General features: G+C 40.9%; 1 protein-coding gene across 2 annotated transcripts in view; it reads left to right on the forward strand.

The window, feature by feature from the left end:
• Positions 1-26471, forward strand: part of DIP2C (disco interacting protein 2 homolog C) — a 373359-nt gene that overhangs the window by 319932 nt on the left and 26956 nt on the right. For both annotated transcript variants that reach the window (XM_036408536.2, XM_036408553.2), the window contains 3 exons: positions 5832-5962; positions 16668-16836; positions 20464-20634. In XM_036408536.2, coding sequence (XP_036264429.1) covers positions 5832-5962; positions 16668-16836; positions 20464-20634 — 471 coding nt within the window. The remainder of the gene's footprint in view (positions 1-5831; positions 5963-16667; positions 16837-20463; positions 20635-26471) is intronic.

The following is a 26471-nucleotide window of genomic DNA, read 5'->3' on the forward strand; positions in this document are numbered from 1 at the left end:
GCCAAGTAGTATTCCATTCTGTACATGTACCACAACTTTTTTATATCCTCATCTACTGATGGACACTTGATCTGCTTCCAAATTAACTATTGTAAATAACGCTGCAATGAACATAGAGGTACATATAGTCTTTCAAATTAGTATTCTGGGTTTCTTTGAATATATTTCCAGAAGTGGAATTATAAAGTCATAAGGTAGTTCCATTTTTAATTTTTTCAGATGACTTCATACTGCTTTCCACAGTGGTCGCACCAACCTGCATTCTCACCAAAAGTGCACGAGGATTCCTTCTTACCCACATCCTTGCCAACACTGTTTGTTAATTTATTGATGATAGCCATTCTGACAGGTGTAAGGTGTTACCTCATTTCTCATTGTGGTTTTAATTTACATTTCTCTGGTGATTAATGACTTTAAGCATCTTTTCATATATCTATTGGCTATCTGTATGTCATCTTTGGAAAAGTGTCTGTTCAGGCCCTGTGCCCATTTTTAAATTGGATTGTTTGGTGTTTTGGTGGGGTTTTTTTTTTTTTTAGCATTTTATAAATTTTGGATATTAGTCCCTTATTAGATGTATCGGCAAATATGTTCTGCCATATTGTGGATTATCTTTTTGTTTTGTTGATGGTTTCCTTTGCTGTGCAAAAACTTTTTAGTTTGATATAGTCTCATTTGTTTATTTTGTTTGTTTCCCTTGTCTGAAGAGATGTATCGAAAAAAATATTGCTATGAGAAGTATCTGAGATTTTACTGCTCATATTTTTTTGGTTTTAAGTCTAACATTTTAATTCTTCAATCCATTTTGAGTTTGTACTTGTGAATGGTGCAAGAAAGTTGTCTAGTTTTATTTTTTTGCATGTGTCTGTCTGATATGTCCAAACATGTATATTGAATAGACTATCTTTAGGCTATTGCATGTTTTTGCCTCCTTCATCAAATATTAATCCTATCTAATAAAGAGGGAATATGCTAATTGACCCTCATGCCTCTGCAAAGATGGCGGCACCCACAATCAATAAGAGAGGAATATTCTAATTGACTGACCCACCCTCAAAGATAGTGGCTCCCACAACCAATAAGGAGGGAATGTGCTAATTGACTGTCACACACTCAAAGTTAGCAGTGCCCACAGCCACAAGATGGAGGCATCCAGTCCACTCAGTCCCTCCAGGTTGGCAGGCACGCCCACAGGTGGGTCTGGCCACTCTGTGCGCCTGCCTCTGGAGTCCCTCAGTCCCTTTAACCCCCCAGCTGCCCAGGGCCGGCCTGAGGCACAGGCAAGCCCTGGAGGATGGCTGCCCATCCACCCAGGGCCACCCAAAGCTCAGGTAACCAGGGCCGGCCGAGGCTTGTGCTGCTGGCAGTGGTAGCAGAGGTGTTACTGGGATATCACCTTCCCCTGATCACCGGGTCGCCTCCCACTCCTGAAGGCTCCTGGAGTGTGAGAGGGGGCAGGCTGGGCTGAGGGACTCCTCACCAGTGCATGAATTTTCCTGCACCGGGCTTCTAGTTCATTATAAAGGCATGGGTTTACTTCTGGGCCCTCCATTCTGTTCTCCATTTATCTATATTCTGGTTTTATGTCAGTATCATGCTGTTTTGATTACTATGGCCTTGTAGTATAGCTTGGTATCAGGTAGTGTAATTCCTCTACCTTTGCTCTTTCTCAAATCATTGTAACTATTCTAGGTCTTTTGTGGTTCTATTACTGGAGCATTTGTTCTATAAAATACATCATCGGTACCTTGATAGGAATTGTGTTGAATGTATAGATTGTTTTAGGTAGTATGGGCATTGTAATTATGTTAATTCTTCCTATTCATGAATACAGTATATGCTTCCATTTATCTATATCATCTTCAGTTTTTTTCTTCAGTGCCTTATAATTTTCTGAGTAAAGGTCTTTTACATCTTTGATTAAATTTATTCCTAGGTATTTTATTCTTTTGAAGCAATTGTGAGTGGGATTGTTTTCTTAGTATTCCTTTCTCATATTTTATTATCTATCTATATAAAACCCTAACATGCAAATCAAGCAAACGGCAGAAAGACCAGTTGATATGCCATGCACTGACCACCAGGGAACAGACGCTTAAAGCAGGAGCTGCCCCCAGCCTGCAGGCCCCAACTGGTGAGGGTGGCGGGGCTGGCGAGCAGGTGGCACCAGGCCAGCCCAGGTGGGTGTGAGTGGGGGCCCCAATCACCCCTCTAGTTGCCCCACAGATCAGCCCTAATTGCCAGACAGGCCTAGGGATTCTACCCATGCATGAATTTCATGCACCGGGCCTCTAGTTGATATATTAAAATGCAACTGATATTTGGATATTTATTTTGTATTCTGCTACTTTACTGAATTCATTTATATACAGTATCATGTCACCTGCAAATAATGGCAGTTTTACTTATTCCTTTCAAGTTTGAATGCCCTTTATTTCCTCTTCTTGCCTGATTGCTGTAACTTAGACTTCCAGCTCACTATGTTGAATAAGAATGGTGAAAGCAAACATCCCTGTCATGTGCCCTATCTTAAAGGAAACATTGGTAGTTTTTGCCCAGTAAGTATGATATTGGCTGTAGATTTTTCATAATGGCCATTATTATATTTTCTTTGTATTCCCACTTTCTGGGAGTTTATATTGTAAATGAGTGCAGGATTTTATCACACGCTTTTTTTGCATCTGTTGATAAGATCATGGTGTTTTTCTCCTTTATTTTGTTTATGTGGTGTATCATGTTTATTAATTGCAGATATTGTACCAACCTTACATTCCTGGATTAAATCCCATTTGATTATTATGTATAATCTTTTCATTGTAATACTAGATCCAGTTTGATAATATTGTGTTGAGGATTTCACTATCTATGTTCATAATTTTCTTTCTTATGGTATCTTTATCTGATTTTGGAATTGAGATAAATTCTGGCCTCTTGATTTTTTTGGAATAATTTGAGAAGGATAGGTGTAGTTCTTTGAATGTTTGGTAAGATTTAGCTGTGAAGCTATCTAGTTCTCTAAGAATTTATCTATTTCACTCAGGTTGTCCAATTTGTTTATGAATTTCCCTCTCAAGACTGCTTTTGCTGTGTCCCATAGATTTTGGGTTGTTGTGTTCTCATTTTCATTAGTTTAAAGATATCTTTTGATTTCTTCCTTGATCTCATTTTTGACCCATTCATTATTTTGTAATATGTTATTTACCCTCCATGTCTTTATGTTTTGGTGTTGTACTATGGTACTGTGTTAAGTTCTCTATTTCTTTACTTACCTTATGTCTAATTGGTCTGTCCATTATTGATAGTGGTGTATTAAAGTCTCTTATTATTGTAAAGTTGTCTATTTTCCCCTTCAGTTCTATCTATTTTTGTTTTATATATTTTAATGGTTTTTTTAACCAGGTATATAGATGTTTATAATTGTAATATCTTCTTACTGTATTAAACCTTTTATTAATATATAATGCCCTTTTTTGTCTCTTGTAACCTTTTTTATTTAAAGCCTATTTTTCTGTGTAGCTACCTTTGTTCTCTTTTGGTTACTATTTGCATGAAATATCTTTATCCATCCTTTTACTTTCTATTTGTGTCTTTTACTCTATAATGGATTTCTTGTAGACAGCATATGGTTGGATCATAGTTTTTATCCATTCTGCCAATTTCTGTCTAGATAGTTAATCCATTTACATTTAAAGTAACTACTGATAAGAAGAAACTTCTTTTCATCTTGCAATTTTCCATATGTCTTAATAGTTTTTCTGTTCCTCATTCCCCGAATTTCTTTCTTATTTTGTATTAATTTTTTTCTAGTGAAACATTTGAATTCCTTTCTCATTTCCTTTTGTGTATATTCTATAGCTACTTTTTTTGAGGTTACCCTGGGACTTCCATTTAACATCCTAAAGTTATAACATCCCATTTTGAATTTATAGCAGCTTAACTTCAGTGACATACAAAATTGTTACTGTACAGCTTTATTCCTACCTTCTTCAGTTGTCAATGTCACAATCTTATATCTACAATTTCCTTTAGATGAATCACCCCTAGCCTCTGCACAGGACAGGTCCGCACTCATGGTACTCCTTCCATGGAGTGTGCTCTCCCACACTTTCCTGGTCACTTTCAGTTGGTGTGTGCCCAGGGCGTGGACACTTATTGTAACTTCAGTCAGTCCTGCCTGAGATCAGTCACAGATACATCCTGACAGTAAGCACATGTGGCCTCATCCCGATTCCTTCATGTTCATTAATCCACGCTCAGTGTGTCTTTGAGAGGAGAGCATTAGAGTTTGTTGTTCTTGGCATTGGGAAGGCTAATTCTTTATCCAAGTACAAGCACACCTTCATAAGAATTAGGAATTTTTCTTAAGAGGAGGTCCTAAAGAAGCATTTCATCTTGGGCTCTTGGTTTGTGATGTTGGCAGGTCCAAGATTGGAATGAGTTTCGAGATTGAGCATTCAACTTTTCTAACTGTATTTTCTTAATTTGTGTGTGTTTCTGTCACTCCGTTGAAATCTGTCAATGCTCACTCATCCTTAATATCACAAAGCCCCGGCGTGATGGAGGACCCTTTCTTTGTTCTCTGTGCATCTGTGTACTCACAGATCCTGCTCTCAAGTCTCATCTTTAAATTTCCCACTAGAATGCAAGCTCCTGAAGCATGTTGTATTCTTTTTTTACATCCCAAGTACCTAATACAATGCCTGATACAGAATAAGTGCTCAGTTAACATGTTGGTATTTGCTGTGCTGAACTGAAGAACTTGGTTCTCCAGCTACAGATGGTGCCTGAACAGGAGGGGTTCTGCAAAGGTTTGTTTCAGTTGGCAATTTGAGAATGGGAGGAAGTTTGCTAGACAGGATTTCACTAACTCCTGATCCAGGAGGCAGGAGGTTGAGGAATTTTCATAAATTCGTTTTTTCTTAAATATTGTGGCTTTGAAAGCATGCTAAAAAGAACTACAATACTTCTGTGTTAGGTTCTATAGTAATCTGTGTTACTTGTATGAATTCAGTAAAATGCCCACAGTGAAACCTTCCGGGCAGGGCTTCTCCCCTTAAGGTCGCAGTGGAAGGAGCCTGGCTTTTGTCAACGCATTTCCCTGGAGTTCCTGCCTGATTGTGATGCTCTCACAGTCCCACTCTGGGGAACACAGCAATTCCCATCATCTTGAGGCCTCTTTGGTTAGTGAGAAAGCTTCTGTGAAGACAGTCGATTTATTAGATATATTTTACAATGTTTTAAAATAATTCACATTCTATACTGACCGTAGTGAGACTGCTCCCGGGATTGGAGAAGCTTGTTCCTGTCCCTCGACAGTGGGCTGAGAGTGAATGTTGGCTGCTGTCACATGGTACAGCAGCCGTGTCTCACTGCACAGGTCTGTGCCCTTCAGCAAATGCACCTTCTCTGAGCCTCCCTGAATTGGGGCTTGTTTACCCAGGTGCTCTGCTGGCCCATGCCCCCGGGCAGTGCTCTGATGGGCCTGAAGTGGATGTGAATAAGGTGTAGTCCCTACCCAGAGAAGGGAGTGAGTGGTGACCTCTCCCTACCAAGTTCACAGGCCCATATAGGGTTGCTGAGGGAACCCTTTGTTGGACTAACCTGCTATTCAAATGTAAGACATGGGAATTTAAATTGCTAGAGTTATTGGGCTGAGGACAAGAAAGTCATGTGTGTGTGATTTTCTCATTAAAAATGGGAAGCTAATGAGAAGATAGAAGCCCACTCCCTCCTAACAAAGCCAAAGCGTGGTCACCATTGTCCCTTGCCCTGAGTCACTCTGGGCACTGGTGTCGGGCTCCGTGCACTCAGTGGGCCCTGCTGTCTTGCAGATGTGTCACGCAGCCACCAGTGCCTTCTGCCGATCCATTAAGCTACAGTGTGAGCTCTACCCCTCTAGAGAAGTGGCCATCTGCTTGGACCCTTACTGTGGACTTGGGTTTGTCCTGTGGTGCCTCTGCAGGTGAGTGTCCCTTTAATCTCTTTAAAATAATAAATAAATCATACACCTTCTCTTGCACTCGGTCCCTGTTCTGCCCCTGCTCAGCCAGGCTGTCATGGTGTCATTCTGAGGTATCTGAACCAGTCAGTCTCCATGAAGTTTGCAGAACCAGAGATGGTGGCCTCTGGGGACATTCTGAGAGCTATTTGTCAGGGGCCCATGGTTTCCTAAGCAGAGCACTCCAGGCCTCAGGCTTGCTTCTTTTGCTCTTAAATTCTAGCAAAAATCCCTGGCCTGGAATTTGGATTAAATGAGCTGGTGTGGCAGTTGCTCTCCTCCTTCAACTCCTCCCTGATGCAGGTGGGGGGGAGGGGTCGTGGGAGCGGCGGGGGGCGGGGGAGCTGCCCCTGAGGGATATAGCCCAACCCAAAGCTTGTGCCAGGTATTTATAGATTATACATTATATGTTCCTTGTAGAAATCTGAAAAAATACAAAATACTATGAAGAAGAAAATAAAGCTACCAATAATCATACCACCTACTGATATCAAGAAAAAGTTACAATTAGCACTTGGCATGTAGCCTCTCAGAGCTCATTTTCTAATGCAACATAGCACCTTTTATTATTAACATCCATGAATATATAAAGAACACTACAGTAAATGCCAGTGCCCACCATCCAGCTGCCATCCATGTTACTTCATCCATCTTTCCTTTCTACTGTCCCTTTTCCACGTAGGATATTTTATTTTAATTTTTTAAATATATTTTATTGATTTTTAACAGAGAGAAAGGGAGGGAGATAGAGAGCTAGAAACGTCGATGAGAGAGAGACATCGACCAGCTGCCTCTTGCACACCCCCTACCGGGGTTGTGCCCACAACCAAGGTACATGCCCTTGACCGGAATCGAACCTGGGACCTTTCAGTTTGCAGACTGACGCTCTATCCATGTGGGATATTTTAAAGCAAACACCAAACACCACCTGATTTCGACCATAACCCTTTAAGTTACATGTACAATTTTATAAATGTACATCAACATAGTTATAAAACTGAGATGCTACTATATGAAACTAGTCACAATTTTTGTTTTTTTTTCTTAATAGTCTATAGTAGTCATTTTTTCATGTTTTTAAACACTCTTCTAAAAAAATACTCTTATTCCTTCATAATATTTAATAGTAATAGGTTGGATTAAAATCCAATCCTGTGTTTTTTAAAAACACTGGCATTCTAATTAAAACAATTAAACTTTTTTGAGGGAGCATATAGAATCAAACAATAAAAAATATGTTAATGATTTTTGCTGCCATCTCAAATGCAGTAGCATTGTGGGTAATTTTTTTCTTGGTAAATAGTTCAGAATACACCATACCATCCCAATAGGAGGGCCAAGGTGACCTTAGACATATTAGGCCAACATATTAGGACATATGAGGAAGCTTGTTCTACTACCTTGTAGGACAGCTATCCATTCGCCACTTGGCAAAGGGTAAGCTGAAGCCTGTGAGTGGAGTGCTTCTTGGTCTGGCAGGGTCACCAAGCCTAAATCCCATTCAAGCAACAGAGAAGATGCCTTTGAAGGGAAAGTTTTTGATGGGCATCACAAATAGCATGGGTGGGAGTGTCTTTAAAGGAATTGTGCATAGAGGGTTGCAATAAACTTTTTTTTAACATCTTCCCTGCAAATTCACTCAGAAGTCATGAAATCAGTGTTCTGTTGATTGCCTCTGCAACATGAGAAATAAATGCATAACAACTATGAACCTCTTCATTCTAATATCCTCTGTGGAAACAGATCCCAGTGGGTTTGCTTTAAAAACTGGACCTGGGAGCAGCCACTGAACAGCAGTGAGAATGCACAACATCCATAAATATTGTATGTACATTTTCCTCTGAAGGAAGTTAGGGCTCCTTTGAGAAAGGGCTGATTTCAAGACTGGGACAGGAAGTGCTCACAGAATGAGGGGAAAATGCCAAAAGGACCAAGGAGCCAGCTTAAAGGGGTTCTCACTAGCCAAACTGGGCAGTCTGAGCAACCAAGTAAAGATTGTAATAAATTATAATACTTCAAATAAAACGGAAAATTATCTGACCATCTATACTAGGGGTGTCGAACTCAATCAGAGGAGGGGCCAAAATCTAAAATCCAGCCTAAATCTCGGGCCGAATGGTTTACTGAACAGTCATAAACTGTCATTGTGATGGAAACGCAGCGGAGTGCAGTGATGACAGCTTGGTGCGGGCCACATTGCAAGGCCTGGTGGGACGGATTTGGCCCGCGGGCCTTGTGTTTGACACATGTGATCTATACTAATAAAAGGGTAATATGCTAATTAGACCAAGAGACCTTCTGGACAAAACCATGGTGGCAGGGCCAGTGCACAGGTGGCTAGGGGTGATCAGGCCAGGAGGGAAGGGCAATTGGGGACGAGCAGGCCAACAGGCAGAGTGGTTAGGGGAGATCAGGCAGGCAGGCAGGTGAGCAGTTAGGAGCCAGCAGTCCTGGATTGTGAGAGGGTTGTCTAACCGCCGGATATCCCCTGAGGGGTTCCAGATTGGAGAGGGTGCAGGCTAGGATGAGAGACAGTTCCTCCCGCCCCCTCTGCCCCCTGTGCATGAATTTCATGCACTGGGCCACTAGTTCATGTATAAATAAACAGATTAAAGCTCAATGAGGAATAAGGATTTACATGGTAGCTGTCCATCAGACAGCTATTCTATCTAATAAAAGAGTAATAGGCAAATTAACTGTACCTCCTCTACACCCATAAGGCATGCCCACCAGCCAATCAGGTGCAAGTATGCAAATTAACCCAACCAAGATGGCTGCAGCCACAGAGCAAGCAGGAGGCTTGGTTTCCCCTGCAATGGAGGAAGCTAAGCTTCCTGGCCAGCTGTGGACTCCACTCAAGGCTACAAAGTTTCAATCATAGAAGATAATTCCAACAATAATGGCTGTGGCCACTGAGTGAACAGGAGGCTTGGGTTTCCCCGGTGATGGAGGAAGCCAAGCTTTCCACCTGCCCTAGCCTCCGTTCAAGGTTACAAAGTTTCATTTATAGAAGATAAATCCCAGATACCAGGGCCTCCCGCTTGGGTCACCAGGAGTGTGGCCAGCCTACAAACCACCTCAGGCCCCTCTCCCAGGCCACCCCATGCCCCAAGAGAACCCCCACCCTGATCCAGGACACCTTTCAGGGCAAACCAGCCAACCTCCACCTGTGCACCAAGCCTCTATCCTATCTAATAAAAGAGTAACATGCAAGTCTAACACACAAGATGGCTGCCCCCATGTGGACACAAGATGGCCAACAGGGGAGGGACCAGGTCTGCAAGGAAGGGCAGTTATGGATGATCAGGCTAGCAGGGGAGGGCAGTTGGGAGGGACCAAGCCTTCAAGGGAGGGCAGTTGGGTGCGATCAAGGCTGCAGGGGAGAGGGCAGTTAGAGGTGACCAGGCCAGCAGATGAGGGAAGTTGGGGGCCTGCAGGGAAGGGCATTTGGGGGGGACTCAGGCCTGCAGGGGAGGGCAGTTGGGGGTGACCAGGCCTGCAGGGGAGGGCAGTTAGGGACAATCAGGCTGGCAGGGGAGCAGTTAGGCATCAATCAGGCTGGCAGGGGAGTGGTTAGGGGGTGATCAGGCTGGCAAGCAGAAGTGGTTAGGGGCAATCAGGAAGACAGGCAGGTGAGCAGTTGGGAGCCAGCAGTCCTGGATTGTGAGAGGAATGTCCAACTGCTGGACATCCCTCGAGGGGTCCCAGATTGGAGAGGGTGCAGGCTGAACTGACACACACACACACCGTGCATGAATTTCATGCACCGAGCCTTTAGTCAATTATAAAGGAGAGGAGAGAACTTCACAGTGAAGAAGCCTGAACCAAGAGAACGAGGTGAACTTCGTCCGCAGTGGGACCAGCACCTTTGGTCACTTGGAGACTTGCAGTGAGGAAAACTGCATCAGAGGTGCTTCACCTGAAGCTAATCTTGGAGACATCAGGCACTCAAACTGAGGGACACACAGCAGCTTCATGAATGCCTCTGTTACAGGGTCGGGGAAACACCAAAGGGTCCATCTGGGCAGGGCCTCTTCGTTGTCAGAAATCAGTGGGACAACAGGCAGAATGGGAATAGGGTCTGAGGCTTAGGTGGAAGAAATGTATCAATTAGATTTTTGATGTCTTAATTGGCTAATGAAGGAAAATACACTCATTTATTGGAAATACTCCGTAAAGTATTTGGGGCATGGGGGGGGGGGGGAGGGCATCAGGTCAGTGGCTCATTCTCAAATGATTCAAGGGAGAAGAAATTATTTTACTTGGAACTTTTAATGTTGTGATTGTTTCAGAATTATAATTTGCTATAAATAGTTTTTGTATATCTTTACGCAAAAGTTTCCTTCAGCTAGAAGGTTGTTTATCTGAAAATCGCTGACATAATAGACTTGTTTGAAAAATGTTTTATAAGATCATACATGTTTTAAAAAGCATGTCAGATATTTGATATTCACTGATTAGAAGATTCAATATTGTTAAACTGAAAATTTGCCCCAAATTGGTCAAAAATTCAGTGTAAAATCTGTCAAAAATCTTATTAGGTTTTTGTAGTTGTTGTTGTTATTGGCGGGGGGTGCCAAAAATGACATGATCTTAAAATATAAATAAAGGACCCAAAACAATTTTGGAATAGAATAAAAAAGTTGGAAAAATCAAACTTCTCAATTTCAACACTTACTGGTATAACCATGACAGTGTGGTACTGGCATAAAAAAAATAGATGTATATATATAAAATAATAAATGAAATAGAATTGGGAGTTCAGGAAGTAAGTGTGGTCATTTGATTTTCCAACGAAGGAGCCAGGGTAACTCAATGGGGAAAGGATCATCTTTTCAACAATTGATGCTGGGAAAAGTGGACATCTACATGCAAAAAGATTAAACTTACACCTAACATCATATACATAAAACAGCTCCAAGGGGATCATAGACCTTAATGCTGGGGCAAACCCATAAAACTTTAAGAAAAAAGCATGTAAGTAAATATTTATAATACTAAGTTAGGCAAAGGATTCTTAGGTTTGATATCAAAGGTACAACACATTTCAAAATATTGCTGAATTAGACTCCAACTACAGGACTCTCTTTCACGGCCCGAGTAGAAAGAGTTCCAATTCAAGGTTCAGGTTCTGGAGAAGGGCCACACACACATTAAAAGAGACTTGAAGAAATTCAACTTGGTGATATGGGGGGCCAGGTGGTAGTCCAACTCTAGTGGGAGAACTACTCCCTGCTCTGGCCCTGCCATCCCCTTTTATTGAGGCTTTGGGGAAAACATCTTAGGCAACATAAACAGAAGTTTACATGTAGCCCTTAGGCAGGAAATAACAGAAACTTTCACTGGACAAGGTAGATTCTGCTTCAGCTAACAATATCTCAACTAAAGGTTAGAGCATTTAAGGTTGACCAGCCTTCCTGGCTTCCTGTCAATATCTCTTTTTTAGTGAAACTGATTTGGTTTCCAGCATCCAACAAAATTTAAAACCTTCGCACATTGAAAGACACCATTGGGAAAATGAAAAAGCCCTGGCTGTTGTGGCTTAATTGGCTAGAGCCTTGTCCCATACACCGTAGGACACGTACCCAGGTTGTGGAGTCCATCCCCGGAGCCGATCAGTGTGTTCGTGTGTGTGTGTGTCTGTCTCTCTCTCTCTCTCTCTCTCTCTCTCTCTCTCTATATATATATATATATATATATATGTATGTATATATATATGTGTGTGTGTGTGTGTGTATATATATATATATATATATATCCTCTCCCCTCTCCCTCTGTCTAAAATCAGTAATAAATTTAAAAAAAAAGTTAAAAACCTTTAAAAAAGAGAGAGAAAGAAAGTGAAAAGACAAGCTACAGACTGGGGGGAAATATTTGCAAATCATCTATCTGATCAAGTCCTTCTAACCAGATAAATACAAATTACTAAAACTCATTAATATCCTAAAACTCAATAATATGCAACATGATGTAAAAAATGAGTAACAGATTTGAAGAGACATTTCACCAATATACATAAATGACCAATAAGCACATGAAAATATGTTTCACTATATCTGGAAAATTCAAATGAAAAATTTTGAGATCTTGCTTCGCCCTCATTCGAAGAGCTATAATCTGAAAGACAAAAAATAAGTTGGAGACTTATGTTTCCTGATTTCAAAACTATATTGTAAAAGAAAGGTAACCAAGGATGTCCAGAAATGGGATTCTCCTACATCATTGATGGGAATATAAAATGATGAAACCACAGTTTGCATAGTCTTAGAAATTAAGCATAAATGTACCATATGACCCAGCAGTTTGGCTCCTGGGAATCTACAAGAGAGAAAGGAACCCATGTCCACACAAAGACTTGATAGTTGAAGCGTTCACAGCAGGCTTTTTTTAAAGTGAAAGAGGCCAACAATCCAAATGTCCACTGGTGAGTTTGTAAGCAGTATTTGTCACAGTCATACAATGCAGTACAGCTGCCACATGGATAAACTTCACACACACTGCTGAGTGAAGACAGCCAGACCCCAACGGCCACATGTGATATGATTGTGTCATTATTCCAGTCACATGAAGTGTTCAGAAAAGGCAAATCTATAGAGACAGAAAGGAGAACGATGATTGACTGTGGCGAGGGTTTGAAACAGGATTGACTACCAATGGACACAAGCCAACCTTTAAGGTGATGGAATGTCCTAGAACTGCATCGTAGTGATAATTATGCAACTCTGCAATTTACTACACTTCATTCAAGGCTATGCTTAAAATGGGTGGATTTCATGGTATGCAAATTATAGCTAAACAAGAGTGTCTTATTTTTATTTTAAATACTTTTTATGCATTTCAGAGGAGAGAGAGAGAGAGAGAGAGAGAGAGAGAGAGAGAGAAAGAGAGAGAGAGAGAGAGAGAGGGAGGGAGGGAGGGAGGGAGGGAGAGAGAGAGAGAGAGAGAAACATGAATGATGAGAGAGAATCATTGATCAGCTGCCCCCTACATGCCCTCTACTGGGAATCAAGCCCACAACCCAGGCATGTGCCCTAACCAGGAACCAAATCATGATCTCCTGATTCATAGGTCGATGCTCAATCACTGGGCCACAATGGCCTGGCACAGAGCTATCTTTAAAAAACAAGCAAACAGAAAACAGCCACCTATTGGATTGACTGGCATGTATAGGACAGACACCAGCCTGTCAGTAAGGAGGTTCGCCATGTGACCCAAAGGTGATGCGGGTCCCAGTGAGCAGAGTGGTTGCCTTGCTCATAGTGCCCAAGTCATGATAGTTTTCAATTGTTTATATGTCTTTTCAGGTTAATAATCTGAGACCATTTAATTACAAATTTATATTAGTTACCAAAATGTCTTCTTTTCTCCCCTGGTCAGCCATGTTTTTATTTATATTTTCTTAAATACACTTTATTAGGTAGGTTCACAGCAAAATTGAGTGTAAGGTACAGAGAGAGTCCCTCTATTCCCTAGCCCACATGTGCACAGCTTCCTTCATTATCAATATCTCCCACCAGGTGGTACATTTTTTGCAACCTAGGAACCTATGTTGACACATCACCACCACCCAGAGCCCAACATTTACCTTAGGGTTCACGCTTGGTGGTGTGGAGAACCCAGAAATAGGCCCATATAAATATCATCAATCTTGAACACAGGAGCAAGGCAACACAGTGGAGCAAACAGTCTTTTCCCCAAATGGTGCAAGAACAACTGGACATCCACATGTAAAAACCTGGACCTAGACACAGAACTCATGGCCTTCACAAAAATTAGCTCAAAGTGGATCAGACACCTAAATGTGAAAGATGAAATCATGAAGCTCCTAGAGAAACCCTAGGTGGTCTGGGGTTTGGTGATGAATTTTTAGATATGATACCAAAGATAAAATCATGAAAGAAAGAATCGATAGGCTGGGATTCGTTAAAATTAATAGTATCTGTTCTGCAAAAACAAAACAGGAGAAGGAAAAGATGAGCCACAGACAGGGAGAAATAGCCCCACACTGTCTTTTTAATCATTTTGTTCTTCCTGAAGTTAAGATCTAAACTAAAATAGTTCAGGTTCCAGAAATTCTCAGAAAATACTCATTATAAGCAATTTGCTGTTAAGTAGGTTTGTTTTTCCCCACAGAGGTATTTATAGCCAGTGCCAAGAAATCAGCATTGGTTAATAAATGAAACAATCAACATTTTTTGGACTGGGCAAGGAAAGGGCAAGTAGAATATTCATGAATCAAGTTTTCTGCTTGTCCTCTGTTTTCTTCTTAGTGTTAACTTCTATCCTATTAATATACTTGACATTCTCTAGTCAAGCATAATACCACACACTACACTGATCACCCTTTCATATGCTAATGCTTCTGATCAAGCCAATCATTTCTCCTGAAATTCTTGAGAAAGGTAGTAGGGGATTTGTATTTAATTTTCTTCATTTTGGATCTCCTTATGCCCTAGAATTTATGAAATAAGATGCTGGGAACAATAGGAATATCATCCTAAGATTTTCCTTACATCTTACTTCCTTAAGACATGAGGCTCAAGTGCCATCAAACATGTTTAGTGCCAGCACTGAAGATGAAAAAGTCCTAGGTGTGAAGCAGCAGCTGCCATAAAATCACACAGGGTAATCTAAGGTGGTGGTGGGTTGAACAACATTTGGTGTTAACAAAAATTTACCACATCATTTCTCAGAGAGGTAAGATGCGTGCTTCCTGGTGGGTAATTATGATTCAGGAGATTCATAATGTGCAGGCTTGTTAGATTCAGGCCTGCACATTAGATCTTACACGTTAGATCTTTGACCTGGTATATGATCCCACTTTGGGCCCTGAGAGTGTTCTTTTAATATCCATTCAGCAGAGGTAATTTTTCCGTTATTTTTATTTCTTCCTGCTTCATGCTTCCTTGAGGCTTCTAACTGGAGTTGACACAGCAGCTACTAAGAACGGCTCTAATTCAGTCACACCAGCTGTTAGGGTGCAGGCTGATTCTGCAACCCTGTGTGGCAGGTGACAGAGGAGTGAATGACAGTGCCCACCCACAGGGGAAGAACAAAATAGCAGCTTCCAACAGTCAGTAGTGGGAATTCCCTTCTAGAAGCTTATAGTCAGTGTTCTCAGAGGCGTCCCGCCTCTGGGAACAGGGTCTTATTGGGAGAGAGGAGAATGTTGCTGTGTCTCTTAGCTCTTACAGCCCCTTAGAAAAAAAACTAAGTCTTCAAAGATTGAGACCTCTGTGAGTGGGGGAGGGGGAGCAACATCTGTTGCCCTTGGAGATAAGGAAATGTTTATCTTCAGACTCAAGTATAAAATTCTTGGAAGATTATTTTAAGAATAATACGGTATCCACCAAAAGTAAGAAACAAGACTTGCTGGCGTATGTCAGAATTTTGTGATGTCAATGTATTTGTTGGAATGTTATTTGATCTCTTAAATGCCCTTAATATAAAGTGATCTTGAATGAACTAAATTAATTTCCTAAGGACAACTCTCAGATTATTAAATCCTTTGAAAAGATCACAGGAAAGGTCATTTGCTGTCTTTCCTTTTGACAAAAGTAAATGAAGCTTTGGAATAGAGGAACAAAGAAAGAAAAGAAACTTGCCCCCAACTGTCCTGAAGAATAGCTTTTCTTCTAAGGGCCCTGTTTAAAGTAGATTTTCAAGCCAACTTAATTTCCTTACTTATTTTTAACTACTTTGATTCTATTGTAAACAATTTTGAAATTTTTAATGTCAGATTGACTTCATTCAAGAAGAATTGGCTTTAGATCATGACATAGCAGTTGAGGCTTAATGTGCTCTTTTATCTATCAGAATTTTGTACCTACAAAATCCCTTTTACTTAAATCTTAGAAGATGATTTATCTACAACATTTTATTATAGTACATGACATCTATTCACGTTGATTTATAGTCATAAACCAAAAAAGTAAAACCATTAAAAATGTTGTTTTGGCAAATACCTCAGTATTTTAAAGCCACGCTTGCCCCACCAATTAATGACAGATCAAAATATGTAATTGAACATTTCCCTCATTTCTCTAAATATACTCTCTAATCTAAAGGTAAAATTCAAGAAGACATGTTTTTTCTTTGTTCTATTTGGTGATTTGTTTGGTTTATTCTGAAGCAAAATTTCAAACCTTAAAAATTGAGTGACATACTTTGTCCATTGTGTTGATTTCCTTTCATTTACTCTAGATATCAGTTTCCTAAACCAGCCATAGGCGTGCTTTTTCTCAGCGGCCCTTCAGTAAGTACCTGGGCCGGTTGGTACAAAGCCGAGTCCCAGTACGACTTCACATACAAAAACGGGCAGCACTTGTGATTTGCTAACTCCTGTCCTAAACTTCCAGGCCTTTTACCAAAATCCAGTTCTGTGCTTCCTGCCATGAAAGAGACCCTCACTTGTCTTTGTACCAGGTTTGAGAAACTTCTCAGCATCACGGCTTGTGTGTTTCCAATGCGTGCTCAACATGGCAGTAACTCCGGATCATAACTCTCAGGTTCTTTGTGCTTTTCACAGTGCTTTCATGAGCAGGCTTTCATTTTATGCTTAAATGAGTGGCTGTGACTGTCCCTCTCTGGCACGTGGACGAGGGCCTTTCTCAGGCCCAGGTTGGCCCCTCTTCTGCGTCCTCGCTGACCTCCCCATTTCTCTCTGCAGCGTGTACTCTGGGCACCAGTCCATCCTCATCCCGCCTTCAGAGCTGGAAACCAACCCCGCCTTGTGGCTTCTTGCTGTCAGTCAATACAAAGTCCGAGATACGTTTTGCTCCTATTCAGTGATGGAACTCTGTACCAAGGGGCTGGGCTCACAGACAGAATCCCTCAAGGTAAGCAGCCCTCACCGACCTTTCGGGGCCTGGAGAGCATGTCCCGTGTCCTAGGAAATCGGTGTCCAAGGGCGTGAAGGGCGTTAGGGAAGTTAACCCTTCACAAAAGTCAAGGCTCACAAATTTGTTTTCACATGCAAACCTTGTTTTATAACATGCCTATTTTGGCACTGACACAAAGAGTGCAAGTGTGTCTTACTGACATCATTAATTTCATTAGGTCTTCTTGAAGGTCCTGAATTGCTTTCTTATTTGTTGGTGAATTCAGTTCTTGAGTCCAGGTCATTTTATTCTGACCCTGGTATTCAAGACAAAGATTTGAATTGCGCCACTAGTTTTGTTCCCTTGAAAACCCGGATTTATAGATCTCAATTAATCCTAACCAAAATCTATTTTCACAATTAAGTGAACAGTGGTGTGTGTGTGTGTGTGTGTGTGTGTGTGTGTGTGTGTGTGAGAGAGAGAGAAAGAGAGAGAGAGAGAGAGAGAGAGAGAGAGAGAGAGAGAGAGAGAGAGAGAGAGAATAATAGTATTAGGTCTAGTAATAATGTCGTTTTCTAATACTTTTTAAAATTGAATTTATTTAAACAATACAACAAAATTTAATCAACAATATAGTTGCCGTTGTTTTCTACTACTACTTGTGCCCAACGCTCAGGAAGCATTTTAATCCCTCTGTTATAAAATTCTTGTGATTTCGATGCAAAAAATTCGGTCAATGTCTTTTTGAGGCATTCTTCATTATTAAATTTTTTTCCAAGAAGAAAGTTTTGCAAAGAACGAAACAAATGGTAATTGGAAGGGGCAATATCAGGAGAATATGCAGGTTGAGGGAGAACTTCCCATTCCAACTGGCGCAGTTTTTCAGCAGTGATTCTTGCAGTATGCGGTCGTGCGTTATCGTGGTGAAGAATTACGCCCTTCCAATTAATCAGCGCGGGTTCTTTTTCTCTTAAAGCTTGGGCTAACCTTTCCCAATTGGGCACTATACACTGCACTTGTAATGGTTTGGTTAGATGGTAAAAGTTCATAATGAAGAATTCCTTTAAAATTCCACCAAACACACAACATCACTTTTTTCGCATGCAAGTCAGGTTTTGGCGTGGGCTGCGGAGCCTCATTTTTGTCCAACCATTGAGGCTGCCTTTTCAAATTAATATACAGCACCCATTGTTCATCTCCGGTAACAATTTGCTCTAAAAACGGCAAACGGTTTTGACGAGAGAGGAGCGAACTGCAAATTGTGACTCTTTGATTACTGTTGTTGTCGGTCAACTCATGAGGAACCCATTTTCCAAACTTTTGGACTTTGCCAAGTGCACGCAATTGATTGGAAATTGTTTTCTGTGAACAATTTAAAGTTGTTGCAAGCTCTTGTTGGGTAATTTGAGGATTTTGCACCAAAAGAGCTTGAAGAGCTTCTTGATCAAAATTGGACACACGGCCTCGCCACTCTTGTCATCTAACGAAAAATTTCCCTCGCGAAATTTCTCAAACCAACGCTGGCATTTTCTGGCGCTAACTGCATCTTGACCAAGAGCACTACAGATGTTTGTTTCAGCCTCACTTGCTTTTCTTCCTAATTGGAACTCGTAAAGCATGCAGTGCCGAATATGCTCTTCATCCACCATCTTCTTAGCCCTAGTTTTGCAACAAAAACCAAACCAAACACAAACTTTTTCAAGCAAAACTTGTTAATTGCACTTTACACGTTCTGTAGATACCATGTGTTTGAAGGTTATGTCAATACAAGTCAACGCCAAGCAAGATTTTAAACGAATGTTTAAAAACGACATTAATTATTACTAGACCCGATATTTCCCTCTATTTAAACTAAGGACATTTCAAGAAACATATTTCATAGTAAATTAAGTAGCCTTTATCCAAGTAACTAGTTTTAACTTATATTCCTTCCAACTACTATTTACTGCTGATATGCCCAGGTGTGTGGGTTGCTATGTATAAATCCAGATTATCCTTTGTGCATGTGTGTGTGTGTGTGTGTGTGCAATACAAATAGTAAAGCAATACAATTGTTTTTCCTGAATTTTGTTTTCTTTTTTAGATTTAATGTATTAGAATTGAATAGGAAAATAAAATGCAAGGTAATTTTGATATTAAGTTACATAAATAAATATATAATTACTTGAAGTTATATGTTTATGCAGGAAAATAAATTTATAAAACATAATTATTACTCATGTCCACCTGTATTACATTATGAAATTAATGAGTGCACTTCATCAAATTTCTCTGTAGGTGCATAAATAACCAAAGTGAAATAATACCATAATTGAAGATTTCTGAGTATTCTACATATTGATTCATTTAACCTTTATAATAGCTCTCGGAAATAAAACCCATTCTTGACTTCATTTTTAAAATGAAGAAACTTAAGTGACAGATCAATTAAGCACCCTTTCCAATTTCTTGCATTTAATAAAATTTGGAGCTAAATTTTGAATCTGTGACTCTTAAGTCCACTATTTCAAACCCCTGGCTGCATTGTCTCCCAATCAATACACAAGTAAATCACTTGTATTGCTGAGATTTTAATGTTTCCTGTGTAACTGTATGTGTATAAAATCATGTCTGTATACTAAATGTCAGTGTCCGCGCTACCTTGTGTGTTTCCCTCTTCGGAGTCATGTCAGCACGCGCTCTCGCTCGCTCGCTCGCTCTCTCCCTCTCTCACTCGCACTTTTCCTGTAATTACATCCTTGCAGATGCTTGAAGGGCCGATGGGTGTGCTTATGGCGATTGTTCTTCAGACACACCACTCACCTCATGGCAAGCACAGCCCCTGACTCTCACGAGGCCCCAGTGTATACTGACTCACTAGATTCCTCCTCCTTTGAGCATTGCTGTTTTGCTCAGCTGGCTGAATTTGGTCCAGAATGGAGGTGTACGGACCTTAGAACAGAGATGCCCTTGATGTGAGAATTTATTTGTAACCTTTGAAGTCTCATGGAACACAAAATGTCTTTTGCCCAAACATTTTAGCTTTTCACTCCTGTGTTAAAATAGGTCTTCTCACGCTGGCCAGTGTGGCTCAGTTGGTTGGAGCGTCAATCTGTGCACCTAAGGGTCAAGGGTTCAGTTCTCTATCAGGGCACATACCCAGGTTTTGGGTTTGATCCCCAATCAGGAAGCAAACAGGAGGCAGCCAATTGATGTTTCTCTCTCTCATCCATGTTTCTCTCTCCCTCCCTCCCTCCCTACTTCCCCTTCTTCTCTATCTAAAGCCAATTTTTAGAAAAAGTTTACTCATTTCTCTCCAGTTCCTGTGCATCCATGTCTATAGAAACTTTACAAATGCTTCCTTTATTCCCCAAACCCTGCCCTTTATTTTGTCCAGGACTTTGCTTCTCCTCAGCCTTTCTCCTCCCATTCTTGCTGTTGCTTCTTGCTGTTATTCAAAGCATCTTTGTAACTATATCCTTGATAATCTGTTATCTGTTATCTGTGTGATTTATTTTTCTTTATACATCCTAGACTGTTTCAGTTAATAGCGTGGATCCTTTCGACCCTGGAAATGGACATCTACTGTGTGGATGGGCCTGGTTCCAGAGGTCACGCACCTAAGTACTTGGAAGGCTGACCTCTTACTGCTGCTGCTGTTTCTAGGCACGAGGACTGGACCTCTCCCGCGTGCGGACGTGTGTGGTGGTGGCAGAAGAACGGCCTCGAATAGCACTCACCCAGTCCTTCTCAAAACTGTTCAAAGACCTGGGCCTCCACCCGCGGGCGGTGAGCACCTCGTTTGGCTGTAGAGTGAACCTGGCCATTTGCTTGCAGGTGAGTCTTGTTGATACCAACAGTGCTGAGTGACAGTGTCACTATTGATGACAGGTGTGCAGCTCACCCTGCTTTCCTTGGCCGACGCTTAGCTATGTTTAGAAGATATGACTGGTGCACAGTGTTTCTTCCTTCTTATTTTTTTTTTTATTCTGTATTTGTCACTAACCATTGTTCATAATTAGCATCCCTGGGGCATTTTAACTTTTGTAACAGGCGCACTGTTTGCTTTTTTTTTAGTAAAGTTTCTAAAGGTTTAGCTTTCTAAAGGTTAGGCACTAGACAAATATTTTATTGTGGCAAGAATCCTTGTCTTCTGAAGTACTTAGTCTTGTGTATGTAGACAGTGATTCTGCAGGAATAATTCCAAACATGAAGCAGGTTTGCCAGTTTGCTGCTGTGGTGGCAGTTTAGAACTAACAATTACAGCAGCATTTCTGTGGTATAGTGTGAGGCCGCCTTCCTAAGATAGCCTTGCATTAACCACTGCTAAAAAAAATAGGTGCTTATTTTCTTTCTGTTTTAGTCTGCTACCGAGTATTTTCACTCCTCCTTTCTCTTTCTGAACTGACATGAGGTCCAGTCCGTGGCGTGACTGTGCCGGGTCGGGTGGCCTGAAAGAAAGAAAGAAAAGGGGAAAGGAGTGTAGGAATGTTCTCCCCGGGCCCTTCCCACAACTTCACCCAGGACAAGCTCAGTTTTAGAGTTTGTTCGTCAAACATATTAAAACAATAAAAGCTTGACTCACAGCAGGTACTGGAATGAAGACCAGTTGACACAAGTCACCCTGGTCTCTACACTCCGCCCGCCCACTCTCTCTAAATCCCCAGAGGTGATTGCTCACAACCACGTTGTTGTCCTCATTGAACATTTCCCTGTAATCAGCGAGAAGGGCAGTAAAAACACAGATAATTTTTTTTTGAGTAAGTAAAGAAAATACCTTTAGTCAAAATAAACAGTGAGAAGGTATAGAATGATTGGGACACACAGGAGGCAGTTTTAGGAAGGGCGGCCACGGAGGCTTCTCCAGGAGGTGACGTGGCAGCCGAGTGCCCTGTGACTGAACCAAGTCCAGAATTCAGGCTCAGGTGGCAGCGCGTACAAAGCCACGAGGCTGGTCAGTGAAACGTCCACTTTCTATTCCGATCTTTCAGAAGGTAGAAATGTGTGATTATGGCACCACACACACAGAGCCAGCTGTTCTTTTGATTTTCCCCTGTGGATGGCACCGTCATTCACTCCTACTCTGTCACCTGCCACACAGGGTTGCAGAATCAGCCTGCACCCTACGACTGGTGTGACTGAATTAGAGCCGTTCTCAGTAGCTACTGGGTCAACTCCAGTTAGAAGCCTCAAGGAAGCATGAAGCAGGAAGAAATAAAAAATAAAAATTAATGAAAATTTAAAAAAAAAACAAAAACGGAAAAACTACCTCTGCTGAATGGATATTAAGAGAACACTCTCAGGCATAGCCCAGGTCTGAGGGCAGAAATCCCATGTCTCCTGCTCACTCTGTACTTCTATGGGGCCTGGTGCATAATAAATGTTTTAGAAAGCAATGCCAAAAATACAGGTTAGCCAATCAACAAATAATGCCCATAATTTCATCTACCCAGAGATCATCATTAATCCCTTTATGTAAAATAATAATATTAAAAGGCTAAAATATTCTAAATCTGTACCTAAATATTTAAAGCCATTGAAAAATTTCTCCGTTGTAGCACCAGCTACTAATCCTAGGTGTACCAGTTAATAATGGCAGATTTTATAATAAAAAAACCACACAATAATTTCAAGAGAAATATCAGAAGAGCTTTGTCCATTGCTAGCTACACATTCCCCCATCCGTCAGGTAATTTGTGGATACTGTCCCAATAGAACTTTTCTTGTTTTGAGGCAAACCATTCAGAGAACCAATTTTCCACTTCTTCATATGTTTTGAAGTGCTACTCAGATAGTGTGTGTGCCATCGATCGGAATAAGTGGTAATCTGAAGGAGCAAGGTCTGGTGAATATGGTGGATAGGTTAATATTTCCCAGGCAAGATCTTTTAATGTGTTTTTAACTGGTTTTAAAGTGTGTGGTGGTGCGTTATTATGAAGCAAAATGATTTTGTTGTGTCTTATGGCACATTCTGGTTGTTTCACAATCAAAGCATGGCTGAAATTGATTATTTGTTGTCTGTAGCGATCAGTATTAACGGTTTCACCTGGTTTTAGAAGCTTATGATACACCACACCTTCCTGATCCCACCAAATGCAGAGCATTGTCTTCTTTGCGGTGATTTGGCATTGCAGTTGATGTTGATGGTTGATCTTGATCAACCCATGATTTTGTGTGTGTGGGATTCTCAAAGTAAATCCACTTTTCATCGCCAGTCACAATTCAATGCAAAAAAGACTTTCTTTCGTGCCATCGAAGCAACATTTTACTGATGACTTTTCAGTTTTCCATTTGTCTTTTGTTCAGTTGATGTGGCACCCATTTTACTGATGACTTTTCAGTTTTCCATTTGTCATTTGTTCAGTTAATGTGGCACCCATTTTCCTTCCTTTAAAATATTTCCCATTGCTTGTAAACGATTGGACATTGTTTGCTAAGCAACATTTAATCTTTCTGCAAGTTGTTTTTGAGTTTGGCACGCATCTTCATCTAATAATGCTTGTAATTGTTGGTTTTCAAGTTTTTTTGGTTGACCTAGACATTCTTTGTCTTTCATCTTTGTCATCGAAATCATCACTTTTAAAGCATTTAAACCAGCATTCACAAGTATCTTGAGATGGAGCATGTTCACCATAAACTTCCTGAAGTATATAACTTTCAGAAGCACTTTTCTTCAAAATAAAGTAATGAATTAAAACTTCCCGCAAATGCTCTTTTTTTGGCATGAAATTTGACATTTTTAAGCATAAAAATATCTATAACGTTAACACCTTCAGCAAATTTGATATATGAAGTTTTGAAGCTTGCTGTCAATACAACAAAATAGCATACATATCAGATCACATATATATCAACATATGTGTAACTCCATCTATTGAAAAAAATTCTCATTAACTGGTACACCTAGTATATGTGAAATTGGTGAATGGATGTATTTGTTTTCTGTGGATTTGTTGTTTTATGACCATATTGTTTTCTCAGTCAGATTGTTTGTCATCCTTACTCAGTGGGCCTGCATTTGGCTCCAGGTGTTTTAGCAGCAGCCGCCCTGTTAAAAGGGAGGGGTCTGGACCTCTGTCCAAATAAGGAAGGAAGCTGCATCAGGCGATTCGGAGTTTACAGGTTGTGGTCTCTGGCGGTGTTTTGTGAGGTTGAGGGTACCACCTTCCAGAGGTTGGGAAAGGCTGAGGGAAACCACTGACATGTTTTCATGACTGAGAATGAAACTCATCTGACACATGAGAATGTAAAGCTATACAGAGATAAATTAGGGTGATTTTTTTTTTGCTTTGAAGAATAGTATTCATTGATGGCAGCTGAACCTCTCATGATCCAATCTCAAGCTTCTCTTCCTCCCCCTTTACAATTTGATATGAAACGACAGTGTCTACTATAGAGTCATTCATCTTTCACTTCCTGACACCCCGGCCCCGCTGTTCTGGGCCTGAAATGGGCTGCCGCCATCGTCACGTGGCAGGCACAGCTTCTTTTCCAGCTCTCCTTTCTGATCCCTGCAGCTGGAAGTATTTTCTCCTTCGACTTCCTGTGGCCCTTTGTCTCTCTCACTTTATACTTTCTAGCACGTTTTATAAATGCTTCTATAACTGACTTCCAGCCCTGTGCTCTGTGAAAAGCTGTGAGAGAACTCAGTGTCTCCCAGAGCCAGTCTCTTCTTGAAATGAATCCATTTCTCAGAAGTCCTGAGTGCAGTCCCTGCACCTGCAAATGTGACTCACAGGAGGGAATACCCCTTCCGACAGGCCTCCTGTGTGAAGGGCGCTCATGGCAGCACTGAATTTTCTCAGGAATGAAGCATAGTGAGAATCTCAGCAAATGGAAGTCCACAGTGTCATTTGTCACACTTCCTTGTGAGCAGAAATCAGGGTGTAGTGGTCTTCAAGCTTCCCTCAGCATTGGCATCTCAGACAGCAGGTCTGTGCTGCTCCATAAAAAAGAAAAAAGACATTCACGCTCAGAAAAAAAAAAAAACTGTGTTCTTTAACAAGTGTACTGGACCCTTCAGTTCTAGGCAGCATCCAGCATCTATCCCCACAGCTCATGGCGGGGGAGTTCAGTCATTTCATTGTACAATGAGAGAAACAGGCTCTGAGAAGCGAAGTGAACTTTCCTGATGGACAAAGCAGGAGCTGAGCAGCATAGGACACAGTCTCCCTGCTTGCAGACTATGGGATCCAGGCAGCACAGTGCTTTCAACAAATCCAGCATTTTGCAATTTTGTTTGGTGCCAGTTCTACATGAGTGTCCGATAAAATAACAGCTTTATAAACAAGTTTTTGCAAAATTGAACTGTGTAGCCAGTCTTCTGTATTTAACTGTTTCCTTCCTCTAACATTTTGATTCAAAACTGCTGTTTCTGTGTGAGCTAAATGGAATAATTGAAGAGACACACATCTCTGTGCGGAATGTGCTGTGAAAGGCGGGCTTCCCTCTGCTGGCACTGTTGGCGTGGAGTGGGCGTGTGGGTGCAGGGGCACCCCCAGGAACGGCTTTGTGCCCAAGCCCAGAGCAATGCGGCCATGACTTCATGGCCCCTGCTCTCGTGCTGTTATGTGAAACCCTGGTGTGTGTTTCAAATAAGCAAAATTCATGAAAAATGACAAATACATCATTGCCAGGTACACAAGTGGGCAAATACAGAAATTTAAATTAGACACTCTTAAAGGTAGAAAAATGGAAAGTGGTAGCAGTGTTCGCACAGCTGTTTTTTCAGCCCTTGAGTCCTGGAAACTGGGTGACTTGTTTGCCCATTTATCATTTTGAGACAGGAATGACACATCAATTATTTTGACATGGAGTTCCATGTCAGAGCTTTAGGAATGGACTCCTAAAACAGTGTTGATGCCTTTGACTTTGCATGAACTATTGGTATATTGTAGACTCTGCAGAAGGAAAATGTAAAGTGTGAGCCATTTGTTAAACGTAGGAATGACATTTCCCAGAATCTTTAGCTGTTAAAAATGGCTTTAATTTAAAACAATTTTGATTGGTTGGATTTATGGCAAAAGTGAACATTAGAAAGATCAAATTAATAACTTCTTTTTTTAATATATTTTATTGATTTTGTACAGAGAGGAAGGGAGAGAGATAGAGAGTTAGAAACATCGATGAGAGAGAGTCATCGATCAGCTGCCTCTTGCACACCCCCTACTGGGGATATGCCCGCAACCAAGGTACATGCCCTTGACTGGAATCGAACCCGGGACCTTTCAGTCCCCAAGCCGACGCTCTATCCATTGAGCCAAACCGGTTTCGGCCAAATTAATAACTTCTGAGTTTAATTGGCTTTAACATAAATTTCTCTTAGTACTCTTAAGAAGTGTCACTTGTTTATTAACCTCTGCCTATAGCCACAATTACTCTTCTCAGAGTATAAGCTGAAAGGTCTTTGGTTCTATTAGATTTAGAAATTTACTTCATTGTAACCAAAAAATTAGCATCCTGCTCACCAGCGAAGGGAGAGGGGAATGAGGTCTATTTTCCAAAACAGATTGCATTTTTTGCTTTATTAGGAAAAACCTTTAAGCCAATTGACACAGAAACTTCGTTATTTTGTAGAAAAATAATGATTCGTTTATCTGGAAGGAAAGTTTTATTGTGAAAAGCTGTGTAGAAATAAATCAGTAGTAACAGTAAACCTTAAATCTTGAAACTCA

Source organism: Pipistrellus kuhlii, unplaced genomic scaffold (genome assembly GCF_014108245.1).
Source record: "Pipistrellus kuhlii isolate mPipKuh1 unplaced genomic scaffold, mPipKuh1.p scaffold_m20_p_1, whole genome shotgun sequence".
Classification (NCBI taxonomy): Eukaryota; Metazoa; Chordata; class Mammalia; order Chiroptera; family Vespertilionidae; genus Pipistrellus; species Pipistrellus kuhlii.